This window comes from Microcaecilia unicolor, chromosome 12, assembly GCF_901765095.1.
Source record: "Microcaecilia unicolor chromosome 12, aMicUni1.1, whole genome shotgun sequence".
NCBI classification, from domain to species: domain Eukaryota; kingdom Metazoa; phylum Chordata; class Amphibia; order Gymnophiona; family Siphonopidae; genus Microcaecilia; species Microcaecilia unicolor.
Genome location: NC_044042.1, coordinates 89,023,550 through 89,050,927, shown reverse-complemented (window position 1 = coordinate 89,050,927; position 27,378 = coordinate 89,023,550). Strand labels below are relative to the sequence as shown.

Here is a 27,378-nt window from a genome sequence, read left to right as displayed (position 1 = left end):
AATCGGGAGATAGACGTTTATCTCACAAAAACAAATAAAGCGGTATAATCGAAAGCCGAATTTGGACGTTTTCAACTGCACTCCGTCGCGGATGCGGACAAAGTTGATGGGGGTGTGTCGAAGGCGTGGTGAAGGCGGAACTGGGGCGTGGTCATCGGGCGATCAGAGATGGGTGCCTTTCGCCGATAATGGAAGAAAAATATGCGTTTTTAGCGAGAATTCAGGGCACTTTTCCTGGACCCTGTTTTTCCACAAATAAGGCCCCAAAAAGTGCCCTAAATGACCAGATGACCACTGGAGGGAATCGGGGATGACCTCCCCTGACTCCCCCAGTGGTCACAAACCCCCTCCCACCACAAAATATGCCATTTCACAACTGTTTATTTTCACCCTCAAATGTCATACCCACCTCCCTGGCAGCAGTATGCAGGTCACTGGAGCAGTTATTAGGGGGTGCAGTGGACTTCAGGCAGGTGGACCCAGGCCCATCCCCCCCCTACCTGTTACAATTGTGCTGCTTAATGCTTATTAGTCGTCCAACCCCCCAAACCCACTGTACCCACATGTAGGTGCCCCTCTTCACCCCTTAGGGCTATAGTAATGGTGTAGACTTGTGGGCAGTGGGTTTTGAGGGGGATTTGGGAGGCTCAACACCCAAGGGAAGGGTGCTATGCACCTGGGAGCTGTTTTACTTTTCTTTTTTTTTTTTTGTAAGAGTGCCCCCTAGGGTGCCCGGTTGGTGTCCTGGCATGTGAGGGGGACCAGTGCACTACGAATCCTGGCCCCTCCCACGAATAAATGTCTTGGAGTTATTCGTTTTTGAGCTGGGCGCTTTCGGTTTCCATTATCGCTGAAAAACAAAAACGCCCAGCTCAAAAAAAGATAAACGTCCATGTTTTTCGAAAATACGGTTCGGTCCGCCCCTTCACGGACCCGTTCTCGGAGATAAACGCCCATGGAGGTAGACGTTTCTGTTCGATTATGCCCCTTATGATGACTGATTTGAACAATAACAAAAGCACAATTAATAGAGGGAAAAGTTATGCTTATTTAGGACACTGTGCCGTTTAATTGGGCCAATGGCATCCACAGAACATCATTGATTCATCACTTTCCCATGAAGTTTAAATAGGCAGCTGTATTTTCATACACATGCTACGCGGGGTATGTCACGTTCCATCTGTGGCGTGTGCATTTAAAATGCCTAGGAAAGATCTAACACATGCAGACAAAATTGGCTTGCTTGAACAATTGAAAAAACAATCACCAAACACCAGTCAACACCAACTGCCAGAGATTATTGGAGTGCCAAATTAATACTGTTTTCAATGAGTACCTGTATTTATCTGTGATTTGCAAATTTTGCTTTTTAATTATCTCAGTTGTTTCAACTTTTGTGTTTGCTAGGTTGTGTTTCAGAATAAACGAATAGAAATAAAACAAAATAAAACATGGAAAAGAAAATAAGATGATACCTTACGAGGAAGGGCTACCTTCGAAAGCTAATCTAAAAACGCCTTTGCTTAAAGCCCACCTCTTCAATGCTGCATTCGGCACCTAACCCTTACTGTTCAGTGAATCCAGACTGCCTCAATTTGACTGCCCCTATCGGACCGACCGTTCACTTATCTATTAGATTGTAAGCTCTTTGAGCAGGGACTGTCTCTCTTTGTTAAATTGTACAGCGCTGCGTAACCCTAGTAGCGCTCTAGAAATGTTAAGTAGTAGTAGTAGTATTAAGTTATGTCCAATAAAAAAGGTATCATCTTATTTTCTTTTCCATGTTTTATTTTGTTTTATTTCTGTTGATTACCTTTAAACGTGGACTAACACGGCTACCACATCTCTCTACTCAAGAATAAATGAAAAATGTACTTTTATCTTGTGCTTGCAGTGTACTCATTTTTCATGATACCCTGACAACTTCATTTATTCAGGGCAGCCGCTTAATTGGGGCAAAGTATAGGAGTCCCAATGTGTCCCAATTAACTAGAGTCAACTGTATTTAACTAGAGAGGTTTAACATGTGGACTCCTACTTTAGCCTGTAGATGCCACTGTTTAGCAATAGATGGCATTTCCAATTCTCGCCTTCCCCAGGGGTCTGTGAGCACTGTTTCCATGGTTTCTCCAACCATGAGGAGCAACAGTCAGGACTTGGATCAAACCTGGGCATCCCACAAAGTAATGCAACATTGCTACAGGATCATCAGGCGTGCCGGGCCCAGTGGTTATTCAAATTTTAATGTAGCTGTTCAGAGACACACTTTTACATTCAAGCTGATAAATCCTTGGAAGAGTTTCCTTTCAGATTTAATTGAAGCAACTCTGGCATATCTATGTACAAATAAACTGGACATACTATTAGCTAATAAAAGCACAATGGGTGAAAAGATGTTGGAATGGCAGAGCATTATCAACGGCTACCCAAGGATACAACATAAAAGCAGTGAACACAATGGACAGTTGTTCTGTTCTGCATGACTCTGTCTTATTCAGCCACAGTTCCCAGGCCATGTGTTAAGCATTCCTCCAGATATGGAGCGATGGAAAGATGAAAACCTACAGTTCCACCCTCCCTGCCCCTCAATGCCCCCCCCCCCCCCCCCCCGACATATACACTCTAGTTCCCGGGTTTTTCATGTTTTAAAGATTGAATACTTTTTTTTAACCTGTACTTTGTTAACGTAATCCTTTTTCTTAAATCATATTTTAAAAAATGCAACAAATGATATCCTAGAGAGCTTAAATATCTCTGTGTCTTGTTCGATTCACACCTTTCATTTAAGAAACATGTTTCTGAAGTCCTAAAATCAGGTTTTGCCACTTTTACAGACCCTTTGTTTCTTTCATATATTTTTAGACTTCTCTGCTCTCTATACTGCTTGTCATGCTTTTTTGATCACGTGTCTGGACTATTGCAATTCGGTGTATGCTGGTTTACCACGTTCTCAAATCAAACGCTTAGAAACATTACGTAACACTGCAGCTAAGCTTTTAGGTAATGCCAAGAAATTTGATCATATTATTCCTCTTCTTTTTTGTCTTCATTGGCTGCCTGTACAATACACCAAATTTGGTTTAAGATTCTAATGCACAAAGGGCCACATTCTATAAATGGTGCCTTAAAATTCAGCGCCAAAAAACCCATGCGCTTAGTGCGATTAAATCAACTACGCCTAAAGTTAGGCATAGTTTATAGAATAGGCTTAGTGGATATTCTTGCAACTAAAATTTAAGTGCACCCATTTAGGCCACCTAAAACCGGGCCTAAATACCTGCGCCTAACTTAGACCTCTGATTACAAAGCCATCCTAGTGCCTGGCAGTGCAGTACTGCCAACACGACCTATTCACTTTGTTGCATGGGCTGTGTCACATTATTTTACATCCTGGCCTTCTCTGAGACTCATTTATGAATGTTTGGCTTTGTGGGAGTCTGACTGTGGGGATGTGCTGTACCAGGGGCGTAGCCAGACCTTGGCGGGAGGGGGGGATCCAGAGCCCAAGGTGGGGGGGGATATTTTAGCCCACCTCCCCCAGCCGCTGACCCCCCCTCTGCCACCGCCAACCCTGCCCCACCACTTTCGACCCCCCCTGTCGCTGCCACCACCGCAAGATACCTTTGCTAGCGGGGGTCCCCAACCCCCGCCAGCCTTAGTCTTCTTCAGCGCCGGTCTCCGGCGCGTTCGCTGATCTGTGCTGTAGCATTACCGCCTACTTACCGCAGCTTACAATGGTGTACTGTGGGATGTGCTCAGGTGTGTTGTGATATCTGCCAAATCAGTGTGCGCTAACCTTACACTAAAAATACTTTTTACTTTTTCTTGGAGACTGCATGTCAGGAACAGAAAGTGAGCATTCTTGTACTAATCACTTAACACAGCTATATTACCACGTACTAACTAGTTAGTGCAGAATTACTGCATAAACCCTTACCACCTGCCAAACAGGTGTCGATAAGTACTGATGCAATAATGTTTTCTAATGGTCATATACTAATGGCAATATTAGTGCCATTAATACAAAAATTGGAAAATTGGCCATTTTACTGCAGCAGTAAAAATGGCCTTAGTGAGAGGGCAGGCTAAGGCCATTTATTTTTTACTGCAACTTAGTAAAATGACCCTTTTGTTCCTTCAATATATGAAGTAGTAATTTAAGAACTGGGTTATATATTTACTCAGGTTCCCTTTCTCTAGTATTATATTTTGTTTAAAGATCAGAAACCATTGCAATAATACAGGAAATTGGGGGAGGGGTTAATGCTTTTTCACATCACTGTATATTATGTGGAGCCCCATTGTATGTTGAATTTAGAGGTCGGAATTCAGACATCCAGGTCCGAATGCGCTGAATTCTGATAGTATATTAGAAAAACATTTGCTGACACAGAGCCTTTTCTAACATGTCTACATGAATGCATGTGCAGTGGAAGCAGATATTTTAATAACCAACATGTGTAAGTACCAGGGGCGTAGCTACAGCTGGGCCTGGGCGGACCCAGGCCCATCCAATCTCGGCTCAGGCCCGCCCACCCAGTTTTAAGCGCGATTGACTTAAAGCGCACGGAGCAAAGCCAAAAGCAGCAGCCTTTCACTAATTCATTTCTACCGTCGTCGAGCCGCGGCTCGCTCAGCTGATCTCCCAGTCCCACCTACCTTTTGGGCAGACTCGGCACGGCAGTGAGTTGACTCGGCACTGAATAAACACGGTCGCAGCTCTTGACTTCGTGGTGACCTGCAGCATGCATGACGTCCTCTTCCTTCTCAGCCCCCTGCGTGCTGATGACTCGTGTTGCATCCTGCGCAGCGCGCTCAGCCTCTTTCTCACAGCTCGTCATCTTCTCAACAGGCTAAAAAATAGCTGCACGCTCAGCTGCAGGCGCCGGGAATCGGGACCACGCGGCACTGTCTGCTCATTCTCCCCCCCCCCTGGGCCCGGACCGCAGTGCAACTGACAGATGGAAAGGCTGGTGCCGCCTGGGTGTGTAGCAGCAGGCGCGGCTTTTTAGCTCTCTTACATTGTGCCTTAGTGCAGTAGCATTCCCCAGCGTCCCTGTAGTGCACCACGTTGGGCCACAACACACTCTGCCTTCCATTTGACTCTTTGTTTTTCTGACTACCTTCATCAGCTTCTCTTTGCTTGCTAGTACCTTCTAATATCTTGGATTTACCTGATCTTATCAGCTCAGGGATTAATAGGATTCAAGCTTGGGCATCTCTGAATAAGTTGAAATTAAATCCAAGTAAAACGAAGATTCTATGGTTTAAAAGACTTGATGTAGTTGTTCCTCCATCCTTGATATTAGACATTTGCTATTGAAACTGAGTCTTGAGTGTTAGGGGTTACCCTGGACTCGTCACTGTCTTATGATTGTAAGGTTAACAATTTACGGAAGAAAACATTTTTAAAATTGAGACAGTTGAGATTGATACACTCATTTTTCTACTCAGGAGGCTTTTTCACTTCTCATCCAGATGGTATTGCCTCATCTGGACTATTGCAATGTGCTTTACTTAGGGTTAGGTTCTAGATATCTTTAAAAACTTATACAGAAAACAGATTTGAGATTGATTTTCAAAGTGAACAAATTTACCAGTGTTTCAGAATTTATGGCAAGGTTACACTGGCTTCCAGTGGCTGAACATATTTTGTTTAAGGCACTCTACATATTACATCGTATTGTCTATAGTTCTACTGATCAGTTGTTAATAGATGTGGTCTCTAAAACCTAATATAATAATTTGTACCTCAAAGTTCTATGGCTGGCTGGCTGGCTGGCTGGATTTGTAACATCCTGACGTCAGCAAGCCTCCAGAGTTCCCTTCCCTCTCACTGTCCTGCCCTCGCGTAAAGACGAAATGACGTCAGAGGAGGGCGGAACAGTGAGAGGGATGGGAACGCTGGAGGCGAGCTGACGTCAGGATGTTACGAACGCAAGCAAGTGAAGGCAACGGAATGCTGGAGGGGATGTGAGCGCAATGGAGGAAAGGCCAGGGCAGAGGACAATCGCTGGACATGGAGAAGATGGGAGGCGAGGGGAGAATCGCGGCACACGGAGGGGATGGCAGGGCAAAGGAGAATCGCGGCACACGGAGGGGATGGGAGGAGGGGAAGAATCGCGGGACATGGAGGGGAGGATGAGAGGGGAGGGAAGAATCATGGGACATTGAGGGGAGGGCAGGGGAAAGAGGAGAAATCGCTTAGACGAGAGCCTTCCTAGGGCCCGTTTCATTTTTGATGAAACGGCTTGGTTGCAGTAGTATTTGAATATTCTTCTAGTTTGTGGGATCAGATTGTTCTTTGTCACCCCTCTTTTAGTAAAATGCTTTTCTGAGAATAATTAATACCATCTTTTCTGTTATTGCTATTCCTGAACGGAATTCTCTTCCACTAGTTATCTGAGTAGAGCAGAATTATCTGAATTTTTGTAAGATGTTGAAAACGCAACTTTTTGAGTGGGGGGCTAATTACCCCTTGACTTGTTATGCTTTAAAGGATGTGTGAAATTTGTACTGTTCTTTGCGTACGCTTTGGAACACTACTTTTAATTGTACACTGCGTTGAACCCTAATTTCGGGAAAACAGCAGTCTAGAAGTATCGCATTGACATTAACATATTGTTACCTGTTTTCCTCTTTCTACAATCCCTTGTATTTTATGAAGGCTAATCTTTTTCCTTACCTTTTCAGCAACTACCTTTGAGAATCAAAATGGCCTTCTTTTCCTCTTTCTTTTATTTTCTCACTCTTTTCTTCTTCTCCCAGATGTTCCCATCCAGCTAAGTCCTCCTTGATGTATTCTCCCATGTTGAAAATTTTAGGGTTTTATTTTGAAGTCTAGAATATTCACCTTTGAAAATACCATTTTCAAATGTGTCTTAATATTGTACCACACCATCCGTTGGATCATTGGATGTCAGATTATCACCTACTATAACGTCATAAACTGTCTCCATTCTTAAGCCTTAGGTCCAGTATGGTCCTATTCCACTTTGATTCCATTACCAACTGCTGGAACAGTTCTCCCTGTAGAGAATCCAGGATCTCCATATTTCAGATGACCCCACAATAGGAATGCGCCAATTAACATCCAGTACATTGAAATAAACTATTAGTACTTCTGCTTTCATAGCTATATTTTGAATGCCTTCAAATTAATCTATGTTCACTTCTTCTGCCTATGAAGGAAGCCTGTATATCACAACAATAGAAATAGATTTTTCAGCTTTCTTACCCCATAAGTCTGGAATTCTGTTGCTTTAACATTATCATTAACATGTAACGCCATTCCTCTTCCCTTTCTTGCTACCCTGTCCTTCCTAAATAGGCATCCTAGTCATAGTTCTCTACGAACCACACTTCCATGACTACCACTAAACCCAAGTAGCCTCTTCTATCACATCCTCTAGATCCAGAACCTCATTTCCCATAATGTGGGCATTATTATACACAGCTTTCCAGATGTAGCTTTTTTTTCTTATTTCTAAAGAGTTATTTAATGTTTTAATTACCTGAGGGCTTTTACCTACCTGGAGGCTTTGTTTACCCATCCTCTTCAGGCCCTCTTCAGTAGATTAGCCAGTTTGCTGTTGAAAGCACTTCAGCCGTCTTGATAGATGAACAACATCTATACTCAGTAGCCCTTAGAAAATCATTCCATGGCCCAAAAACATGAAATGCTGTTGACAGACATCATCTGCACAGCCACGCATTCATCTTCAGAAAATGAGTTTCTCCTCCCTGGCCTTTACCCTCAACAGGGAAGATTTGCAAGAACACCACCTGCACACCTATCTGCTTTATCCTCTCTCTCAGAGCCATGAAGTTACTTTTGATATGTTTAGTGGGATACCTGGTAATATCATTCATACCAATATGGATGAGTAGCATCAGATAATAGTCAGTAGGCTCTCTGTAATATATCAAATCTTTAAGTGTTAGAATGGACCCATGCTGTTAGTATTCGACAAATCCCATGTGCAACAGCTAATGCAGCTTCCTAAATGTTTATACACTACTACTACTACTATTTAACATTTCTAAAGCGCTACCAGGGTTACGCAGCGCTGTACAATTCAAACATAGAAGGACAGTCCCTGCTCAAGGAGCTTACAATCTAAAAGACAGGTGTACAATCTATAGACAAGTGTCCAGTCAAAGACAAGTGTAGATTCCGAATAATAGGGCATACTATATTTCACGGACGGTTAGGTGCCAAAAGCAGCATTGAAGAGGTGAGCTTTAAGCAGAGATTTGAAGATGGGTAGGGAGGGGGCTTGGCGTAGGGGTTGAGGAAGATTGTTCCAGGCATAGGGTGAGGCAAGGCAGAATGAGCGGAGCCTGGAGTTGGCAGTGGTGGAGAAGGGAACTGAAAGGAGGGATTTGTCATGGGAGCGGAGGTTACGGGCGGGAACATAGGGGGAGATGAGGGTAGAGAGGTAGTGAGGAGCAGTAGACCGGGTGCATTTGTAGGTAAGGAGGAGAATCTTGAATTGAATGCGGTATCTGATCGGAAGCCAGTGAAGTGACTTGAGGAGAGGGGTGATGTGAGTGTATCGGTTATGGCAGAATATGAGACGTGCGGCAGCGTTCTGGACGGATTGAAGGGGGGCTACATGGCTAAGTGGGAGGCCGGTGAGGAGCAAGTTGCAGTAGTCAAGGCGAGAGGTAATGAGAGCTTGGACGAGAGTTCGTGTGGTGTGCTCAGATAGGAAAGGGCGAATTTTGCTGATGTTGAAGAGGAAGAAGCGACAGGTCTTGGCAGTCTGTTGGATATGGGCAGAGAAGGAGAGGGAGGAGTCGAAGATGACTCCGAGGTTGCGGGCAGATGGGACGGGGAGGATGAGGGTGTTATCAACTGAGATAGAGAGTGGAGGAAGAGGAGAGGTGGGTTTGGGTGGAAAGACGAGGAGCTCGGTTTTGGCCATGTTTAGCTTCAGGTGGCGGTTGGACATCCAGGCAGCAATGTCAGATAAGCAGGCCGATACCTTGGCCTGGGTCTCCGTGGTGATGTCTGGTGTGGAGAGATATAGCTGGGTGTCATCAGCATAAAGATGATACTGAAAACCATGAGATGAGATCAGTGAGCCTAGGGAGGAGGTGTGGATTGAGAAGAGAAGGGGTCCAAGGACAGATCCCTGGGGAACTCCAACAGATAGTGGGATGGGAGTGGAGGAGGATCCATGAGAGTGTACTCTGATGGTGCGGTGGGAGAGATAAGAGGAGAACCAGGAGAGGACAGAGCCTTGGAACCCAAAAGAGGACAATGTGGCAAGAAGTAAGTCATGATTGACAGTGTCAAACGCAGCGGATAGATCGAGGAGGATGAGGATGGAATAGTGGCCTCTGGATTTGGCGAGGAGCAGGTCGTTGCAGACTTTAGAGAGAGCTGTTTCTGTCGAGTGTAGGGGGCGAAAGCCTGATTGAAGTGGATCTAGGATGGCATGAGAGGAGAGAAAATCAATGCAGCGACTGTGGATGGCGCGTTCAAGTATTTTGGAGAGGAAGGGGAGGAGAGAGATGGGGCGGTAGTTGGAGGGGCAGGTAGGGTCAAGTGATGGTTTTTTAGGAGAGGTGTGACTACGGCGTGCTTGAAGGTGTCAGGGACAGTTGTAGTGGAGAGAGAAAGGTTGAGGATGCGACAGATTGAGGGGGTGACAGTATGGGAGATGGTGTTAAGTAGGTTGGTGGGGATGGGATCGGAGGAGCAAGTGGTGCATTTCGAGGAGGAAAGAAGGCGGGAGGTTTCATCCTCGGTGATCTCAGGAAAGGAGGAGAAGGAGGCCTGGGTTGGTTGGTTGAGGGAGAGGGTTAATGGGTGGAGAGGGGGGGTGGGGGTGATGGCTTGGTAGTGAATTCAAGGTTGATTTTTTGCACTTTATCGTGGAAGTAATCAGCCAGTGATTGAGGAGAGAGTGAGGGGGGAGTGGGAGCGGGGGGGACCTTGAGGAGGGAGTTAAGGGTGGCGAAGAGACGACGAGGGTTGGAGCTGAGAGAACTGGTCAATTGGGTGTAATAGTCCTGTTTTGCAAGGAATAAGGAGGAGTGGAAGGAGGAAAGCATGAATTTAAAGTGAAGGAAGTCTGAATGAGTACGAGATTTCCTCCAGAGGCATTCAGCAGATTGTGCGCAGGAGCGAAGGTAACGGATGCAAGGGGTCAGCCAGGGCTGGGGATTAGTACGTTTTGTGGGACAGGAGGTGGAAGGAGCGAGGGTGTCCAGAGCAGAGGAGAGAGCGGCATTGTAAGCGGAGACCGCTTTGTCGACAGTCTCGGAGGATATGATGGATGGGAGGAGATTAGAGATACTAGCGGATAAGGTGAGGGGGTCAATGGCCTGGAGATTTCTAGAGGTGGTGGTTAAGGTTGGGCGGGGCGGAGGGGGGGGGTGACGAAGTGTGAATGTGATCAGGTGGTGATCAGAGAGAGGAAGAGTTGAAGCTTGGAAATTGGAGGGTGAGCCGGAAGAGGAGAGGACGAGGTCAAGGCAATGGCCGTCACGGTGAGTAGGGGTGGTAGAGCACAGCTGGAGGTTGAAGGAGGATGTGAGGGTGAGGAACTTAGAAGCGTGATGGTCGGATGGGTCATCAGCATGTATATTGAAGTCTCCGAGAATGAGAGACGGAGATGAGGGTTCAAGAAAAACAGAGAGCCAGGCATCGAAGTCGGTAAGGAAGGAAGAGAAGGATTTATCAGGGGGGCGGTAGATGACAGCCACTCTGAGTGGTAGCGGGTTGAATAGTCGGATGGAGTGGGCTTCAAAGGATGAGAAACAGTGAGACTGCGGTAGGAGGAGGGGTTGGAAACTACAGGAGGGTGAGAGTAGTAACCCAACACCTCCACCACGGCCAGCTGGGCGGGGAGTGTGAGAGAAGAGGTAACCACCATGGCAAAGGGCTGCGATTGAGGCAGAGTCGTCCGGGGAGATCCAGGTTTCGGTTAGGGCGAGCAGTTGACGGGAGTGGGAGATGAAGAGATCGTGGGTGAAGGGCAGTTTGTTGCAGACTGAGTGGGCATTCCACAAGGCGCAAGAGAAGGGGAGGGAAGAAGGGGGGAGGAGGGGAATAGAGACAAGATTGGAGACGTCCCGGGACCGTCCGCGTGGATGGGACGGGGACAGATGAGGGGGACCTGGATTAGGGTTAATGTCTCCCGCGGATAGCATGAGGAGGAGCAAGAGAGAGCGGAGGAGGGAGGGGGAGGACGGGCGACGAAGGCAACGAAGACGGGGTGCACTTAGGAGGAATGGGGATGGGTTAATAGCAGGAAGGAAGTGATGAAGGTTGAGAGCTAGGCTGGAGGAGGGGGACAAGAGGGATGGTGAGGTGGTGAGGGATGGGGGTGATAAGGGTATTACCGTGGCGGGCCAGGCGGGAGGGCAACGAGTTCCAATGGTGGACAGTGGGGGTGGGGAGGAGAGGAGATTAGGAAGGGACAGGGCAAGGAAGAGAATGTGGATAGGAGCCATACGTAGTGACTGGGGTGTAGCAGGTGACAGTGTGGTGACTGAGGTGTTATGCAGATAGAGTGGAGAGCTGGGTTGGAGGTTTGGGATTGATGGACTGGTAAGTGAATAGTTGACAAGCTAGCAGGTAAGTCAGTGGATGAGAAGCTTGCAGGCAGGCAGGCAGGCAAGCAGGTGAGTCAATGCTTGCACGGTAGCAGCAGGTAGGCAGGTAAGTCAATGGATGAGAGGCTCGCAGCGGATCAGGCGGACTGGAGCACGTTGGAGCAGATGAATGGAGCAGGCAGGCTGGGCAGGTGTACCGGAGCAGGTGGGCTGGAGCAGATGGGCTGGAACAAACAGGAAGGAGCTGGAGCAGGTGGACTAGAACACTGGAGCAAGCATGGAAAGCTGGATCGGTGGACTGGGACGAGCTTGGAGCAGGTGGATCAGGTGGACTGGAACAAACTAGAGCATTTGGACTGGAACAGCAGGCTGGAGCAGATGGACTGGAACGAGTAGGGGGGAAGCTGGATCGGCGGACTGGAACAAGCTGGGATCAGGTGGATCGGAACACGCTGAGGTCAGGCGGACTGGAACAGCAGGCTGGAGCAGATGGACTGGAATAGGCAAGGGGGAGCTGGAACACGCTGGGATCAGGCGGACTGGAACACGCTGGGATCAGGCGGACTGGAACAGCAGGCTGGAGCAGATGGACTAGAACAGGCAAGGGGGAGCTGGAGCACGCTGGGATCAGGTGGAGTGGAACACGCAGGGATCAGGTGGACTGGAACACGCTGGGATCAGGCGGACTGGAATAGCAGGCTGGGGCATCTGGACTGGAACAAGCAGACTGGAACACGCTGGGGCATCTGGACTGGAACAAGTAGGCTGGAGCAGATGGATCGGAACAAGCAGGGGGAAGCTGGAGCCGCCGGTCTGAAGTGAGCAAGCAAGCAGGCATGATCTGAAGTGAGCAAGCAGGAAGGCAGAGAGAAGCTGGCTCGGGAGGAACAAGCAGGTTGGAGCAGGGGACAGGCAGGGAGGTAGCTGGAGCCGCCGGTTTAGAACGAGCAGGCAAGCAGGCAGAGAGAGCTGGTTCGGGAGAGCTGGAGCAGCAGAGCTGCCCTCAAAGCAGCAGAGCAACCAGGCCGCCTGGGGAGGACCGTCCCGCTGTGCGCTACCCCCAGCTGCCCCAGTCTGGAGGACCCACGGTGCAGGCAGGCCGCGCCACGTGGCGGGAAGGGCAGCGAGAGAAGGGCAGCGAGGGCAACGGGCCGCCGGGCCTGGGACCATAGGCCGCAGGCGAACTCCCTCTACCTGGGTCGCCCGGAGCTCTCAGCTGACACGGTCCCGGGCAATTCCTGCCAGGGAGCGCGACGGCCAAGGGTGGGCTCTCAGGCCAGGCGACTTGGGTTCGTGAGCCGCTGACCTCTGCTTTCGCTGACGGCTCCGCTCCTCCGCGAATCTGCGAGAGTCTGTGCTGGTGCTCAGTTGCCGGCAACGCTCCCCGGCGGCCCGCTGGCAGTTGGGCCAGGGCCAGTGGGTCCACGTGGTTGCAGACTCGCCCTCCGGAGCACCCAGGACCACCGAGGCTCGCTCGGATCGGCTTGCATGGATCGGCTCGGCCCGCCCAGATCGCCTCCCAGCCAGCCGCGGCCAGCTGCAGCCCGAATCCGGTCCGCTCCAGACCGCCTCGCTCCGCAGGAGGATGGTCCAGGTAGGTCGAATTCAGGAGCTCCCGAACAGAGCTCCTTACCTGTCGGCCATCTACAGGTGAAGACATATGGGAGGGGAAAGGGAGTGTGATAAAGACATCCAAATTCTTCAACTGTATTAATAATGCTGAAGAAGCAAACTTTTTTAGAGAAACAGAATGCTCTAGAAAAAACAGGTTATGAGGTTCAAATGGAGTAACATTAGGAAATATTTCTTCATGAAAAAGGCGGTCAATACATAGGGGTAGTAGAGATAGAAACAGTAAACGAATTCAAGAAAGGCTATGATAAGCTCAGAGGATTCCTGGTTATGAAGAAGTGATTGGAAAGCCAAAGGTCAAATGGAATCTGTGGTACCTGTAGGGTTGGGCAGTCTTTGAGATCTTTATCTAACATTTTTTTCTATGCTTCTATCTTAATGGCTGCTATCAGGTTTTTAAAGATGGAATTTGTGTAGTTTGAGGTCACCAATCTAGCTATCCAATTATCTTCCATACGTATTAATATAATATAATCTTAAAGAATTCATAGGTCTTACTGAAAAATCCACATAAAGTATAGGAGGAGCCAGCAGGTTCTCAGGGTACTCATTGCTTGCCAACAAATTAACATGTTCTATGATCTATAAGGCCTCGTACTTTTTGGATGGTTTCCAACAGGCACACACCGTCACCAGAGTAATCAGTAGGAAAATGCCACCCGTGGACAGGATAATGTAGAGGGAGCTCCGCCCTGTGCAGAGACAAGAAGAAGAAGGAATTAGAGAGAACACCCACCACCATTCTCATGGCTTCAGTTACGTTTCTTGCCCTGACAATAGTGCTAGAAAGAAAATATCAGTGAATTTACCCATACTAATGACAATATTTTTGCTGACTGCATTTGATGCTCAATTTCCCTCAACATCTCAACCAAGAATTTCTCATCTTCACTCTCTGGCTTCTCCTTTGATGGTCCTGTTCTCTCTTTTTTTGTAAAGTGAAATTGTCAGTGCTTCCGTTAGACTTGGGATCATTGCTTTTTTCCTTTGTAGCACCACTTGGTAATTCTATTCTCCCTCTTTGCCTGTACTACTTCCTATGCCCTAGTGCTGACATAAAGATCTTTCCTTCCCACTTCTGTTCTGTATGAAGTTACGAAGTCTATGATCTCCTGCACATGCGAAAATCTCCTAAAACCAGGCTGGCTCTACTGAGTGACTGTGTTTTTCACATATGACCCTGTTTTTCAGGCCCTACTAATGAGGCCCCATGATAAGTCTCTGCAAATGACCCACATCCCTCTGCATTCCCCTTATGTCATCCTTGCCTAAAAGCTAACCCTACAAATGCAAAACTCAACTCTAGTTTTTAATTAGAATATCTTTCCATTACACCAATCAATATTCACTTTCAATAATGTGCCCATCACTTCACCTACACAATGACACTTTCCCACACTTTTCAGGGGGACACCTGGGAACATTTTAGGGTTTGATCAGCTTCAGGTTAGGAAAATGGGGGAGGGGGAGGAAAGGACAGAATTCATTCAGCTCTTTTTATTGGCTATAAATTTGGATTTTAGATTTAACTACTTTCCTTTCAAAATCCAAACTTAAGGCAAGTTACAATTTCATTAACAGTTGATGTTGGTTTGATGTACTTAATATACTGCTACATAGAAAAGTTGTGTTCTAGTGGTTTACAATAAAATGAGTAATTTACAATTACCCTGACATGCATTAATACAAAAAAAATACAAAATTTTAATAACAATTAAAATAAGTAGCTAAAACTAAATCCCATTATTCAAAATCTAATGGCAATAATAACACAATTATAATAAAAATCAACCAATAAGCCCATAATACTTTTGAAACAGCCATGTCGTCAAAGCTTTACAAAAAGCAGTATAACTAGTGATATTATGAAATTCATCTGATAAGGAATTCCAAAGAAAGGAACCAGTATAACAAAATGCCCCTTTCCTAGTATTAGTCAATCTAACCAAATGCAAAGATGGAAGTTGTATTACACATTTTTGAGAAGAATGTAATGGCCAAGAGGGCTCATATTTGACTAACTTGTCTGACAAATTTGCTGGCTGCTTTAAAAACAAGACAAAGCATTTTAAAAGAAATTCTGGGCATGACATGGTCAAACGTTTTCTTTCCTGCTACCAATTTGGCTGCAGTTTTCTGTACTAATTGAAGTCTGTTTAAACTATTTTTAGGCAATCCTTGGTACAATGAACTACAGTAGTCCAAATGACTTGTGACCAATGCATGAACATACTGAGTGGTGCTGAACGAGTAGAAGTGAATCGATTTTTTACTTCTTCCAAAAGTGCAAAGACTAGGGGAAACTCAAGGAAGTCACATGGAAATACTTTTAAAACAAAGAGGAGGGAATATTTTTTCACTCAACTAATAGTTAAGCTCTTTGCTGGAGGATGTAGTAATAACGGTTTGTGTATCTCGGTTTAAAAAAGGTTTGGACAAATTCCTGGAGGAAAAGTCTGTGGTCTGCTATTGAGACAGACATGGAGAAGCTACTGCTTGCCCTGGGATTGGTAGTATGGAATGTTGCCACTATTTAGGTTTCTGCCAGCTACTTGTGACCTGGCCTTGGCCATTGTTGGAAGCAGGATACTGGGCTAGATGGACCATTGGTCTGACCCAGTATGACTATTCTTACATTCTTATGTTCTTATCCTTAATCATATTTGATTTGGAAAGAAGAGGCCTCAGTTGTTTAACCAGTTTCATTTAGAAGAAACAAGTCTTAACAACATTATTAATCTGCGTGCCAAAACTGAGAAATTTATCACAATAGAAACGTATTTCCTTCACAAGAGACAGCAAAATACCTTGAATTTTAGGAACAAACTGCAATTTGCAATTTATTAGACATTAAAAGCCACAATGCTATGAACTTACTAACATTCAACACTAGATCATGATCAAGCGACCACTTATACAAACTATCCAATTTACTATTCCCATCCGCTCAGTGGCATACCAAGGGGGAGCGGTGGGGGTGTCAGCGCCCCTCGGAACGCCACTGCATCCGCTAAAGCATTCACTTGATTTTCTCCCATTAAAAAAAAAAATTAACAGTGCAATGCAATTCTAAAACTTCCCTTTAGATACTTGGAATGACTGTGTGTTAAACTTATTTAATAATGACAAAACGTCGAGCACTTAGTTAACACCCTAAGTGCTCGACTTTTTGTCATTAAGAATTCATAAATGAAAATTAATTTGAATAAAAAATTTTTAAATACCACGAGGTTTTTAGACCAATGATGAACACTACAACCCCAGTCAAAGACGCTAAAATTTAAGTAAGCGTTTGGGTGTATTGAGGTCTTTTCCTCGGTGATATGCGTCTTTACAGGGTAGGTGTAGGCACATCTGTGCGCCTTAGATGCCGATATAGAATTCCACTTAGTGCTTTGCTGCCACTGCAATGGGTGGCGGTAAGGGCACCCCCTTGAAATGGCCATGTGGCACGTGCTTTACAGCCATTTCCTGCAGGAAAGAGAGACTTCCCTTTTACCCTCTGCAGTAAAAGGGGGCCTCAGCGCATCTGAAAAACATTCGCCAATGCGAGCACAGGCCCCCTTTTGCTGCATCCTATTTCAGAATGAAATTGTATTAGCTTTTTGTCATGTTGCCTTGCTTTAAGTCATCATTTATTATTTATTAATGGACCAAGTGTTATTTATTACTGTTTTAACACCATGTTATGCTGTTTATTTCAAATTATGAAGCTTTATGTATTTATTATCATTTTAACCCTGTATTTATAGTGTAAATGCCCATCTTTATGCCTCCTTTTTCTCTTCTTCTCATCATTTTTATGAATTTTGTTTTGAATTTATGGCTCCCCAATATCTTTTTAATCACCTGTGATCATTTTTAAACATATTCGTGCTTCTCTCCCATTCCGAGGACACCATCTGCGTCATTAGAACACAAAACAAAATGACTACCTGGAATGCATAAACTTTAAACTTTTTAAACGGTATTGCAAATGTTTTAATAAATGTTTTATTCTAATTTTTAGCATTTCCAGGTACTCTTGAGTTTTGTAATCATTTTTTAAATAGATTTTAACGGTCCAATCTAATTAAATAAGCACAATTTTAATCAGAACAATTTTAATAGTTTTGGGATTGTTTTATAAGTAGTTGACTTTTTTCCAGCCTGAAAGTGTTGTTTTTAATTAATTTTGGGCTTGTTTTATTATTTTTCAATATTTGGTTTGTGAGTGAACTCTGATCTCAAACAGGAAACTTAAAACAAGTTGTCACTGTAGTTGCTGCTGAATGAGGAGGAATTACTCTTTGATTATGGTTCTTGTTGCTAGCTGTGAGTCTTTTTTTGAGTTTTACAGCTTTTAATACTCGGTTCTGGTTTTTATTGATCTCCTGTTTCTTTTGATGACTTTAGGCTGAGCAGTTATTGTCACTGCTTTTATTTGGAGCTATCTACTAACTATTAGGTGCAAGTGCCCTTTGGGACCCTAAGAGGTATGTATCCCTTTTATGTCTTTGTATGTAGATCTCTCTTTAATGGTTAGTTATGTTCTATGCATGTAAGCGTTAAATGTTTGTATGGTCTTATTTTAACAATAAATGGGCTTTTTTGTTTTTTTAAAAGAAGAGTCAGTGAATTATCAAGCATTAAGATTTCTTGTTTTAAAGTATATAACTAATATGTGTATGAACACCAGAGTTGTTATTGTTTATTGTTTTGATTGTCATTATACTATTTTAAATATAGATGTGGTACTTACTAACTTTTAATGCATATTATATATTAACGTTTTTTGTTAAGGTGGCTTATGGATTAAGTCCTTATATTTATTTTAAATATGAGAGCTTATTTTTCACTGCTGGTTTTAGCTCCTAGCCACAATTGCCCTCCCCTTGTCCCTTCCTCCCTTCTCACCCATTACTTCCCTCACCCGTAACTGTCTTGTTTGTCTGTATTACTTAGATTGTAAGCTCTTTTGAGCAGGGACTGTCTCTTTGTATCAGGTGTCCAGCGCTGCGTGTGTCTGGTAGCGCTATACAAATGCTAATAATAATAATAAATAATGAATAATAATATTTTATGTATTGTTTATTATTTATTTAATACATTTTTGTTTTGTATGTTTTGCTATACAGTTGTTGCCCCTGATGCAGCCTCTAGAGTGGCAAAACATGGCCACATCTGGTTTTGTTTTAAAGTAACAGGAATAAAAGCTCTTTAAACCACTGAAGACACGTTTTCTGATTTTGTGGACTGCACTGCACTACTTGCAGACTTCTGTTTTCCTTGTCTGGACTTCCTTCTCTAATGGAAACTGATAGTTCTTACCTAAAACCCAGAGAACTCCCAGATATGGTACTTTATCTGATCAAATTCATCAGTTAATCAGTCAAAAATGGATCATATTTCTTTGCCATAAGCTCTCTGTAGTTACTTCCTTGTTGTTAACTTTACAGAGGCAATGTTGCAGTTACTAACGAACCTCCCATGATCCTTTGGTACTTACTGTAGACAGTTAGTTTTATCGGGGCGCTACGCCCCTTACTGATTGGGTTCTCAATTACACAGGCGTAGATGTCATCATCAGACATGAGGACTCTGGTGATAGTCAGCACTTTCTGATCATGTGACAGTAGCAGCCGTGAATCATTGACCAGTGGTTTTCCATCCTTCAACCAGGTATATGTGGGTTTTGTGCCATTCTCGTGGGAGCAGTTCAGAGTGAAGTATTCACTGAGCTCCAGAACAGTGGATGATGAAAGAATCACTTGGGGCTTGGAGATTGGAACTGGAAAAAATGGAAGAGGAAAAAGAAAACTTTGTACATTCTTAGTTACATAGCTGGTTTGGCTGATAGAACAAACAGAAGAAGCAGTCACAAAGGTATATGAACAACAGCAGCAAGAGTTGTGGCAGAAAAATAAACAATGAATAATGAAAATCAGTAATAACATTTCATTGGACTCTTGTATGCTGGTTTTTATTATTCCATTTGCTGCTTCACTCTTACATAAGTACAAAAGTACATAAGTAGTGCCATACTGGGAAAGACCAAAGGTCCATCTAGCCCAGCATCCTGTCACCGACAGTGGCCAATCCAGGTCAAGGGCACCTGGCACGCTCCCCAAACGTAAAAACATTCCAGACAAGTTATACCTAAAAATGCGGAATTTTTCCAAGTCCATTTAATAGCGGTCTATGGACTTGTCCTTTAGGAATCTATCTAACCCCTTTTTAAACTCCGTCAAGCTAACCGCCCGTACCACGTTCTCCGGCAACGAATTCCAGAGTCTAATTACACGTTGGGTGAAGAAAAATTTTCTCCGATTCGTTTTAAATTTACCACACTGTAGCTTCAACTCATGCCCTCTAGTCCTAGTATTTTTGGATAGCGTGAACAGTCGCTTCACATCCACCCGATCCATTCCACTCATTATTTTATACACTTCTATCATATCTCCCCTCAGCCGTCTCTTCTCCAAGCTGAAAAGCCCTAGCCTTCTCAGCCTCTCTTCATAGGAAAGTCGTCCCATCCCCACTATCATTTTCGTCGCCCTTCGCTGTACCTTTTCCAATTCTACTATATCTTTTTTGAGATACGGAGACCAGTACTGAACACAATACTCCAGGTGCGGTCGCACCATGGAGCGATACAACGGCATTATAACATCCGCACACCTGGACTCCATACCCTTCCTAATAACACCCAACATTCTATTCGCTTTCCTAGCCGCAGCAGCACACTGAGCAGAAGGTTTCAGCGTATCATCGACGACGACACCCAGATCCCTTTCTTGATCCGTAACTCCTAACGCGGAACCTTGCAAGACGTAGCTATAATTCGGGTTCCTCTTACCCACATGCATCACTTTGCACTTGTCAACATTGAACTTCATCTGCCACTTGCACGCCCATTCTCCCAGTCTCGCAAGGTCCTCCTGTAATCGTTCACATTCCTCCTGCGACTTGACGACCCTGAATAATTTTGTGTCATCGGCGAATTTAATTACCTCACTAGTTATTCCCATCTCTAGGTCATTTATAAATACATTAAAAAGCAACGGACCCAGCACAGACCCCTGCGGGACCCCACTAACTACCCTCCTCCACTGAGAATACTGGCCACGCAATCCTACTCTCTGCTTCCTATCTTTCAACCAGTTCTTAATCCATAATAATACCCTACCTCCGATTCCATGACTCTGCAATTTCTTCAGGAGTCTGCTCTTGGCTGAAAGACCATTAGAGGTCCATCAAGACACACCTTCTTCTGACTGCCTAATAGCTCTCTCTACATAGTAATCCAGGGAAAAGCGAAAGCACTCTCTGTGGGGGATGAAATGAGATTCTGGGTAAAGTACTACGTTTTAACTGGCAAAAGATGGTCAATATTCAGACAATTCATCTGGTTAACTCTGGCAGTTAAACTATTTTTTTTTATTTGCTGCATTTATATCCCACATTTTCCCACCTATTTGTAGGCTCAATGTGGCTTACAATATAATACAACAACAATCACACTGATGGAATAAGAAAATCAGAATATTGATAACAAATAAGGTGCATGAGAATATCATGGCAATCCTATTAATAGAATAACAATTACAGCATTATAACAGGATGCATAAAAAGATTGTAAGCTCCTTCGAGCAGAGACTGTCCTTCTTTGTTAAATTGTACAGTGCTACGTAACCCTAGTAGCGCTCTAGAAATGTTAAGTAGTAGTAGTAGATAAAAAACAAAACATAATGATAGTAGGACAAGATAAATATACAATGATTAGGGTGTAAATTAGAATAAAGAAATTTGAAAAGTTCCATTAAGCTTGTATCTGGTGAAGTTTAGGTGTCCGTTTTTTTATGGGGGAACTTTTTTGTATGTTTTTTTGAACAAATAAGTCTTCAGTGATTTCCGGAAGGTCATCAGGTCATGTGTTGCTCTCAAGGTGGTCGGTAATTCATTCCATAGTTGTGTACAGATGTATGAGAAACTGGAGGCATGTATTGATTTGTATTTAAGTCCTCTACTATCATCCTCATAAGTGTAGTTTAACCTTCTTACTTTGGGAGAGAGAGGAGATAAAAGCATATTTCCAGTTGGGAAAGGGAGACTAATTCAGCACACTGGATATTTGGGGGGGGGGGCACTGCTCCCATCCCTACCCCCAAAATATGGCTATGATCATCCTAGTTAAACCTTCTGGGCCATTCAGCAAATGAGGAGAAGTTTATCAACGTGAGCTCCCTTTAAGACAAGTTATTGTACTATTATCTCGTACTATTTTACCACAGGTCCTATTTTATGCAATGAGACCTAGTCACTAATAATTAAGCTTAAAAGTAAAATAACCCATCGTAACAGCACTCCACATTGATAACTCCTCTCCCCCTTAAATATCAACCAGAGAATTGGTTCCCAATTAAAATGCAAGCATGTGGGACGCATGGCTAAAAGTTAACCAGACAACACCAATATTTTGCACTACCCAGTTAACTGTAACCACTCAGATTTGGTCTGAAACTAAACTACCTATACTACTACTACTACTTAACATTTCTAGAGCGCTACTAGGGTTGCGCAGCGCTGTACAAATTAACAAATAAGGACGGTCTCTGCTCAGAAGAGCTTACAATCTAAAGGATTGAAACTAAACTATCTGTTCTGAAGATAAATAAATCAATATTCAAAACATTTCGGGCATGAATTACGCAGACAAGGACTTAAATTTCCTGTCCAGTTAAAATTTAACTGATTGAATTTAGAAGGGGCAATAGGCAGGGGCAGACTGACCATACAGGCAACCAGGAAGTGCCCTAGGGCCCAGAGGCTCTGGGGGGGCCAGTGCCTCTCCCCCTACCCCCTGTACACTACTACTACTACTACTATTTAGCATTTCTATAGCGCTACAAGGCATACGCAGCGCTGCACAAACATAGAAGAAAGACAGTCCCTGCTCAAAGAGCTTACAATCTAATAGACACTACAGCCACCTGAGCCTCAGTGGACCCTCCTCAGGCCTATTTTGAAGGGCCCTGGTGGTCTAGTGGCCTCTTCGGGGGCTACACTCTTTCCTGCCCGCTGTTGCTGCCGCATCTTCTAAATGACAGGCAAAACTTCCTATAGCAGTCTCACAAGACTGCTGAGACCCGCAGGCTCTGGGGTACCCAGTGCTTCTCCCCTCACCCCCTGTACACTACAGCCACCTGAGCCTCAGTGGACCCTCCTCAGGCCTATTTTGAAGGGCCCTAGTAGTCTAGTGGCATCTTCGGGGGCCGGAAAGAAACCCACTGTTTCCTGCCCGCTGCTGCTGCTCTGTCTGGTACCACTGCATCTTCAAAATGGCTGGCAAGACTTCCTATGGCAGTCTCACAAGACTGCTGAGACCTGCAAGACTGCCACAGGAAGTCTCAACAGCCATTAGGAAGAAGTGGTGGCGCCGGGTAGAGCAACGGCAATGGGCAGGAAATAGTGGAGTTCTTTCCTTCCCTCGAAGAGGACACTAGACCACCAGTTTGTGGGGGGCTGTAGTATGCAGGGGGAATGATAGAAACAAAGGTGGGGGTGGCAGTGGCGGCAGAGGGGGCAGGGGGCGCCCAATGACCTTTTCTTCCCAGGAGCTCAGATCACTGTCAGTTCACCCCTGGCAATAGGCATGCAAATAAGTGAGCAAAATGTCATCAGTAATCAAGACTGTTCAGTTAAGTTTATCTAGTTAAACTGGGCATACAAAAGGCTGGCCTAATCTTAATCAGCAAACTTATCTGGTTAAGGTTAGGACAGCAACGTTTTTCATCTAACTTTAACTGGATAACTGTAAATGGATTGCCATTAGGTGAATGTTGACCTGCTCTTGGAGGGACAGGTCCTCAATTATATTCTGCTCTATCCTCCATATTTCAAAATCAGCCACTTAGGGGCTGGATTCAATAAATGGCAACCAAAGTTAGGCTCTGGGATGATCCACAGTAAGATCGCATCCTGTACAGGGAGCTCTGCATGGAGCGTTCTTTATAGAATACCAGCTTAGCACATTTCACTCTTAGGGGCCCTTTTACAAAGGTTCATAAGGGCCTACGTGCATCCAGAGCGTGCCAAATCAGCATTCCCACCCAGCTACCGCATGCCACAGGCACAGGCCACAGACCATAAACACTCAGTAGAAAACATTTTCTATTTTCTACCGCGTGGCACTTACCCGGTGGTAAACAGCAGTGAGCGTGTGCTGCATGCCTACCGTCCAGGTAGTGTGTGAGACCTTACCGCTAAGCCAATGGGTGGAGGCAGGGGCGTAGCCAGACTTAAGTGGGAGGGGGGTCCAGAGCCTTAGGTGAGGGGGCACATTTTAGCCCCCCCCCCCCCCCCCGGCGCTGCTGACCCCCCCTGCCATTTTTAACTCCCCCGTGCAATTTTTGACCTCCTGCCACCACCACCACCTTTCACCCCCCTCCCCCCCCCAGGGCCAACCCTTTCGACCCCCTCTTCCCGCTGCCGCCAACCCTCCCCTGCCACCATCGGGTACCTTTGCTGGCGGGGGTCCCCAACCCCCACCAGCCGAAGTCCTCTTCTCCAGCATGGTTGCCAGCAAAGGTACCCGACGGCGGCAGGGGAGGGTTGGCAGTGGGAGGGGGGTTGAAGGGGTTGGCTGTGGGGAGGGCAGGGCCAAATCTACGGGGGCCCATGCCCCCATGGCCCCATGTAGCTACTCCCCTGGGTGGAGGTAAGGACTCAGGCCGTAAATGGACGCACGCCAGTTTTTATTTGCTTCACATCCATTTTCCGTCCCATTTTTCCAGCACATGGTAAAAACTGGCCCAGTGCACGCCCAAAAGATGCACACGCACTGCCATGGGCTACTTTTTGCCGTGGCTTAGTAAAAGGGCCACTTAACTTTGGGTGCAAGCACTTCTGCCTACCAAAGGCTGGTGTAAATGCTGGCGCCCAGCTAATGGCAGATAGGTGGGCAAATGACATTATTCTATAACATCAGGCCTAATTTCTGAGAATGCCCCTGGCCTGCCTATGCCCCTTCCATGGCCACACCCCCTTTGGAGCTGTGTGCTATGAAATTTAGGATCAGTTGTTATAGAATAGAGTATAGGCCAAAAAATGGAATAGGGGAAGACGGCTCTTCTCAAACAACGAAGGAGACGTGGATGAATTGAAAGCTTTATTGCAAAAACGTCAAATTCGACACGACACAGCAGCCGTCTTCCCCTACTCCTTTTTCTGACTTTCATTGCGATTCATAGGGAACCAGTGCACCTCCACCTTTTCTGTGGTTTTCTTCTCTCCTCATAGAATAGAGTGTAAGTCAGATTCACCTGTAACTCCTAATTTCTGCCAATTAAGTGCTTGATAACTCCAATAATTGATTATTAGCACCTAATTGTCTAGTATGCAGAGATCCACATCCACATTTGGGCAACCTAGACAGAATCTGAGGGTTTGTGTGCAACTAAAATGTATGTATAGCAATGACTTTAAAAATTGCCTGTAACAATGCACATTTAGCATTTCATCCAAAAAATATATCCACAAAAATATATGTGCAAATATCTGCAGCAACGTTTTCCTCTGGCCTTTCCAAAGTGAAAGTAAGTGCCGGTGTTGCCCAGTGGTGTAGCCACAGGTGAGCCTGGGTGGGCCAGGGCCCACCCACTTAGGGCTCAGGCCCGCCCAACAGGAACACACGTTTAGTGTTAGCTAGTAGGGATCCCAAGCTCGGCCAGCTGAAGACTGCCCCCTGATGGTAACGAAAATGCTACTCTTGACGATACTAGCACTTGTTCATGCTCAGTTTTCAGCTCATGTTTGCCGCAGACTGCCAAGGTAGAAAGAAGCAAGTTCCCACCAGCCGAGATTTTTTGGGTGGTAAAACATACTTGGTGCCCACCCACTTCTTGCCTAGGCCCACCCAAAATCTGTTGTCTGTCTACGCCCCTGCAGGTAGTAGAGGAAAAACAGGTGTGTTTTCCTTAAAAAACAAGCCTAAAAAAACCAAAAACAAGCCCCAACATAAGCCCTTTTTTTTTTTTGCATACTGTGAAGTTTAATCATACGCTAAAACGCTCACCCAGTTACTTCCCTTCTAACTACCAAGTGCTAGAAGAACCGGAACCGGTGCTTACCCTGACCGTTTTCTGCATGTCTGCTCTGCACTGTTAGCGCCTGGTGTTCGGCCCAGGAGACCACAGCTCAGCCAATCACGAGATGCCAGAATTGTGGCTCAGGCAGCTGGCAGCATATGTGAGTCATTGCTCACATATGCTACCAGCAGCAACAAGCCCAAAAACAAGCTACCTGTGAATTCAGAAAAAAAAAAACCATGAGTTCTAAAAAACAAAAATAAGCCCAAATTTGTGAGAAAAAGAGTGTGCTTTTGCTTTGAAAAATGTGAAACTGGCAGGTAGAAAGTGCCTGTTTACTTTCCACTGATGCAGGCAGCTATAGAATTTTATTTATTTATTTCATTAGGATGTATTTATCGCCTTTTTGAAGGAATTCACTCAAGGTGGTGTACAGTAAGAATAGATCAAACATGAGCAGGAGGCAATTAGAGCAGTAAAAATATTCGAACAACAATACAAAGTATGGCATGGTATACTACTTGCAATGACAACACAATATGTACTAGAACACTATAATTGAAAGTGAGGGGTAGTCTAATTTGCACTTTGTAAGCTGGGAACCTGTAATTTCAGCGTGAGACAGTGAAACTGTTGCCTGTGCGGTACTTCCTGAAGCAGAGACATGAAGGGATAATTCTATAAGATGATGCCTCTGTTATTTTATAATTTTTTATTTTATTTGTTGCATTTGTATCCCACATTCTCCCACCTATATGCAGGCTCAATGTGGCTTACATTGATCCGTCATGGCAATCGTCATTCCAGAGTGAAAGATATAAGTGGTATTACATAAAGAACATAAGTGATATAGTAGAATTAAGCAAAACAGGTATAAAGAGATCAAATTTGGAATAATAAAGTGGTAATGCGTTACAGTTCATATAATACGTTACAGTTCAAAAAATGGGTCGATGTGGTATGCCTTGTTGAACAGGTAAGCCTTCAGTAATTTCCGAAAGTTGGTTAAGTCGCCCATTTTTTTCATGTCAAGTGGTAATGCATTCCATAGCTGCGTACTTATATAGGAAAATTTGTATTTTAGTTCTTTGCAGCTGGGGAAGTGTAGGTTCAGGAATGTGCGTGCTGAGCTTTTAGTGTTCCTGGGTGGCAGGTCTATGAGGTCTGACATGTAGACCGGGGCATCTCCGTAAATGATTTTATGAACCAGGGTAATACGTTCTTTAAGTGGAAGCCAGTGTAGTTTCTCTCTTAAGGGTTTGACACTTTCGTATTTTGTTTTACCAAATATGAGTCTGGCTGCAGTATGTTAGGTACTGACAAGGACCATTTGTACACATCAGTAGCTGCTAATACACATGAATGACCTCACATAAAATATTAACTGGTGCAAACATGCAAGCAATCCCCCCTGTTCACTAAGCCACACTAGCAGCTGCCGTGCGCTAATGCCATATGGTAGCTGCTAAGGCGGCTTAGTAAACAGGGGGGATTGTTTGCATGGTGCATACTATAATGACAGGTGTGGAGACAAAGAGGACAGAAAAAAATAAATTGTAGTTAACGAACACACATCAAACAGTGACTTCCTTAGACATTCTACTTTTCAAGAACTTCTGGATTTGAGTTCATAAGTTTTTCCTACATAAGCACACAACTGTGGAACGCATTACCAAAAGCCTTGAAAACTACGAACGACCACCTAAACTTCTGGAAAACACTAAAAACCAACCTGTTGAAAAAGGCATACCCTACCGATCCAACATAAATGCCTGATCTCTACAACACAACAAAACTAGAGTACGGAATGGACATAACACAACTCTTCCGCTGTACGATTCCCTAATGTGGCTCTGCCACATGAACTTTATCTTACCACAACATCATTTTGTATTTGTTCACACCGGAACCTGCAAAGGCCTCTCTGGTACTATGTAAGCCACATTGAGCCTACAAATAGGTGGGAAAATGTGGGATACAAATGTAACAAATAAAGACTGAGTCTGAGCTTAAGCGTACTTATCATAAGAGTTCATATCCCTTTGGCTGGCTTCTGAGATACATGTGAAAGTCTTTGCATGACATATGCTTAAAATCGTGCTGCATG

At 44.8% G+C, this 27,378-nt stretch overlaps 1 protein-coding gene across 1 annotated transcript in view; it reads right to left on the bottom strand.

Annotated features, from left to right (window-relative positions):
- The window catches only part of HEPACAM (hepatic and glial cell adhesion molecule), a 114,725-nt gene that overhangs the window by 12,073 nt on the left and 75,274 nt on the right, over positions 1–27,378 (bottom strand). Inside the window, exons 3-4 of the mRNA XM_030221708.1 lie at positions 18,692–18,973; positions 13,802–13,895 (exon numbers count right to left, since the gene is read on the bottom strand). Coding sequence (XP_030077568.1) covers positions 13,802–13,895; positions 18,692–18,973 — 376 coding nt within the window. The remainder of the gene's footprint in view (positions 1–13,801; positions 13,896–18,691; positions 18,974–27,378) is intronic.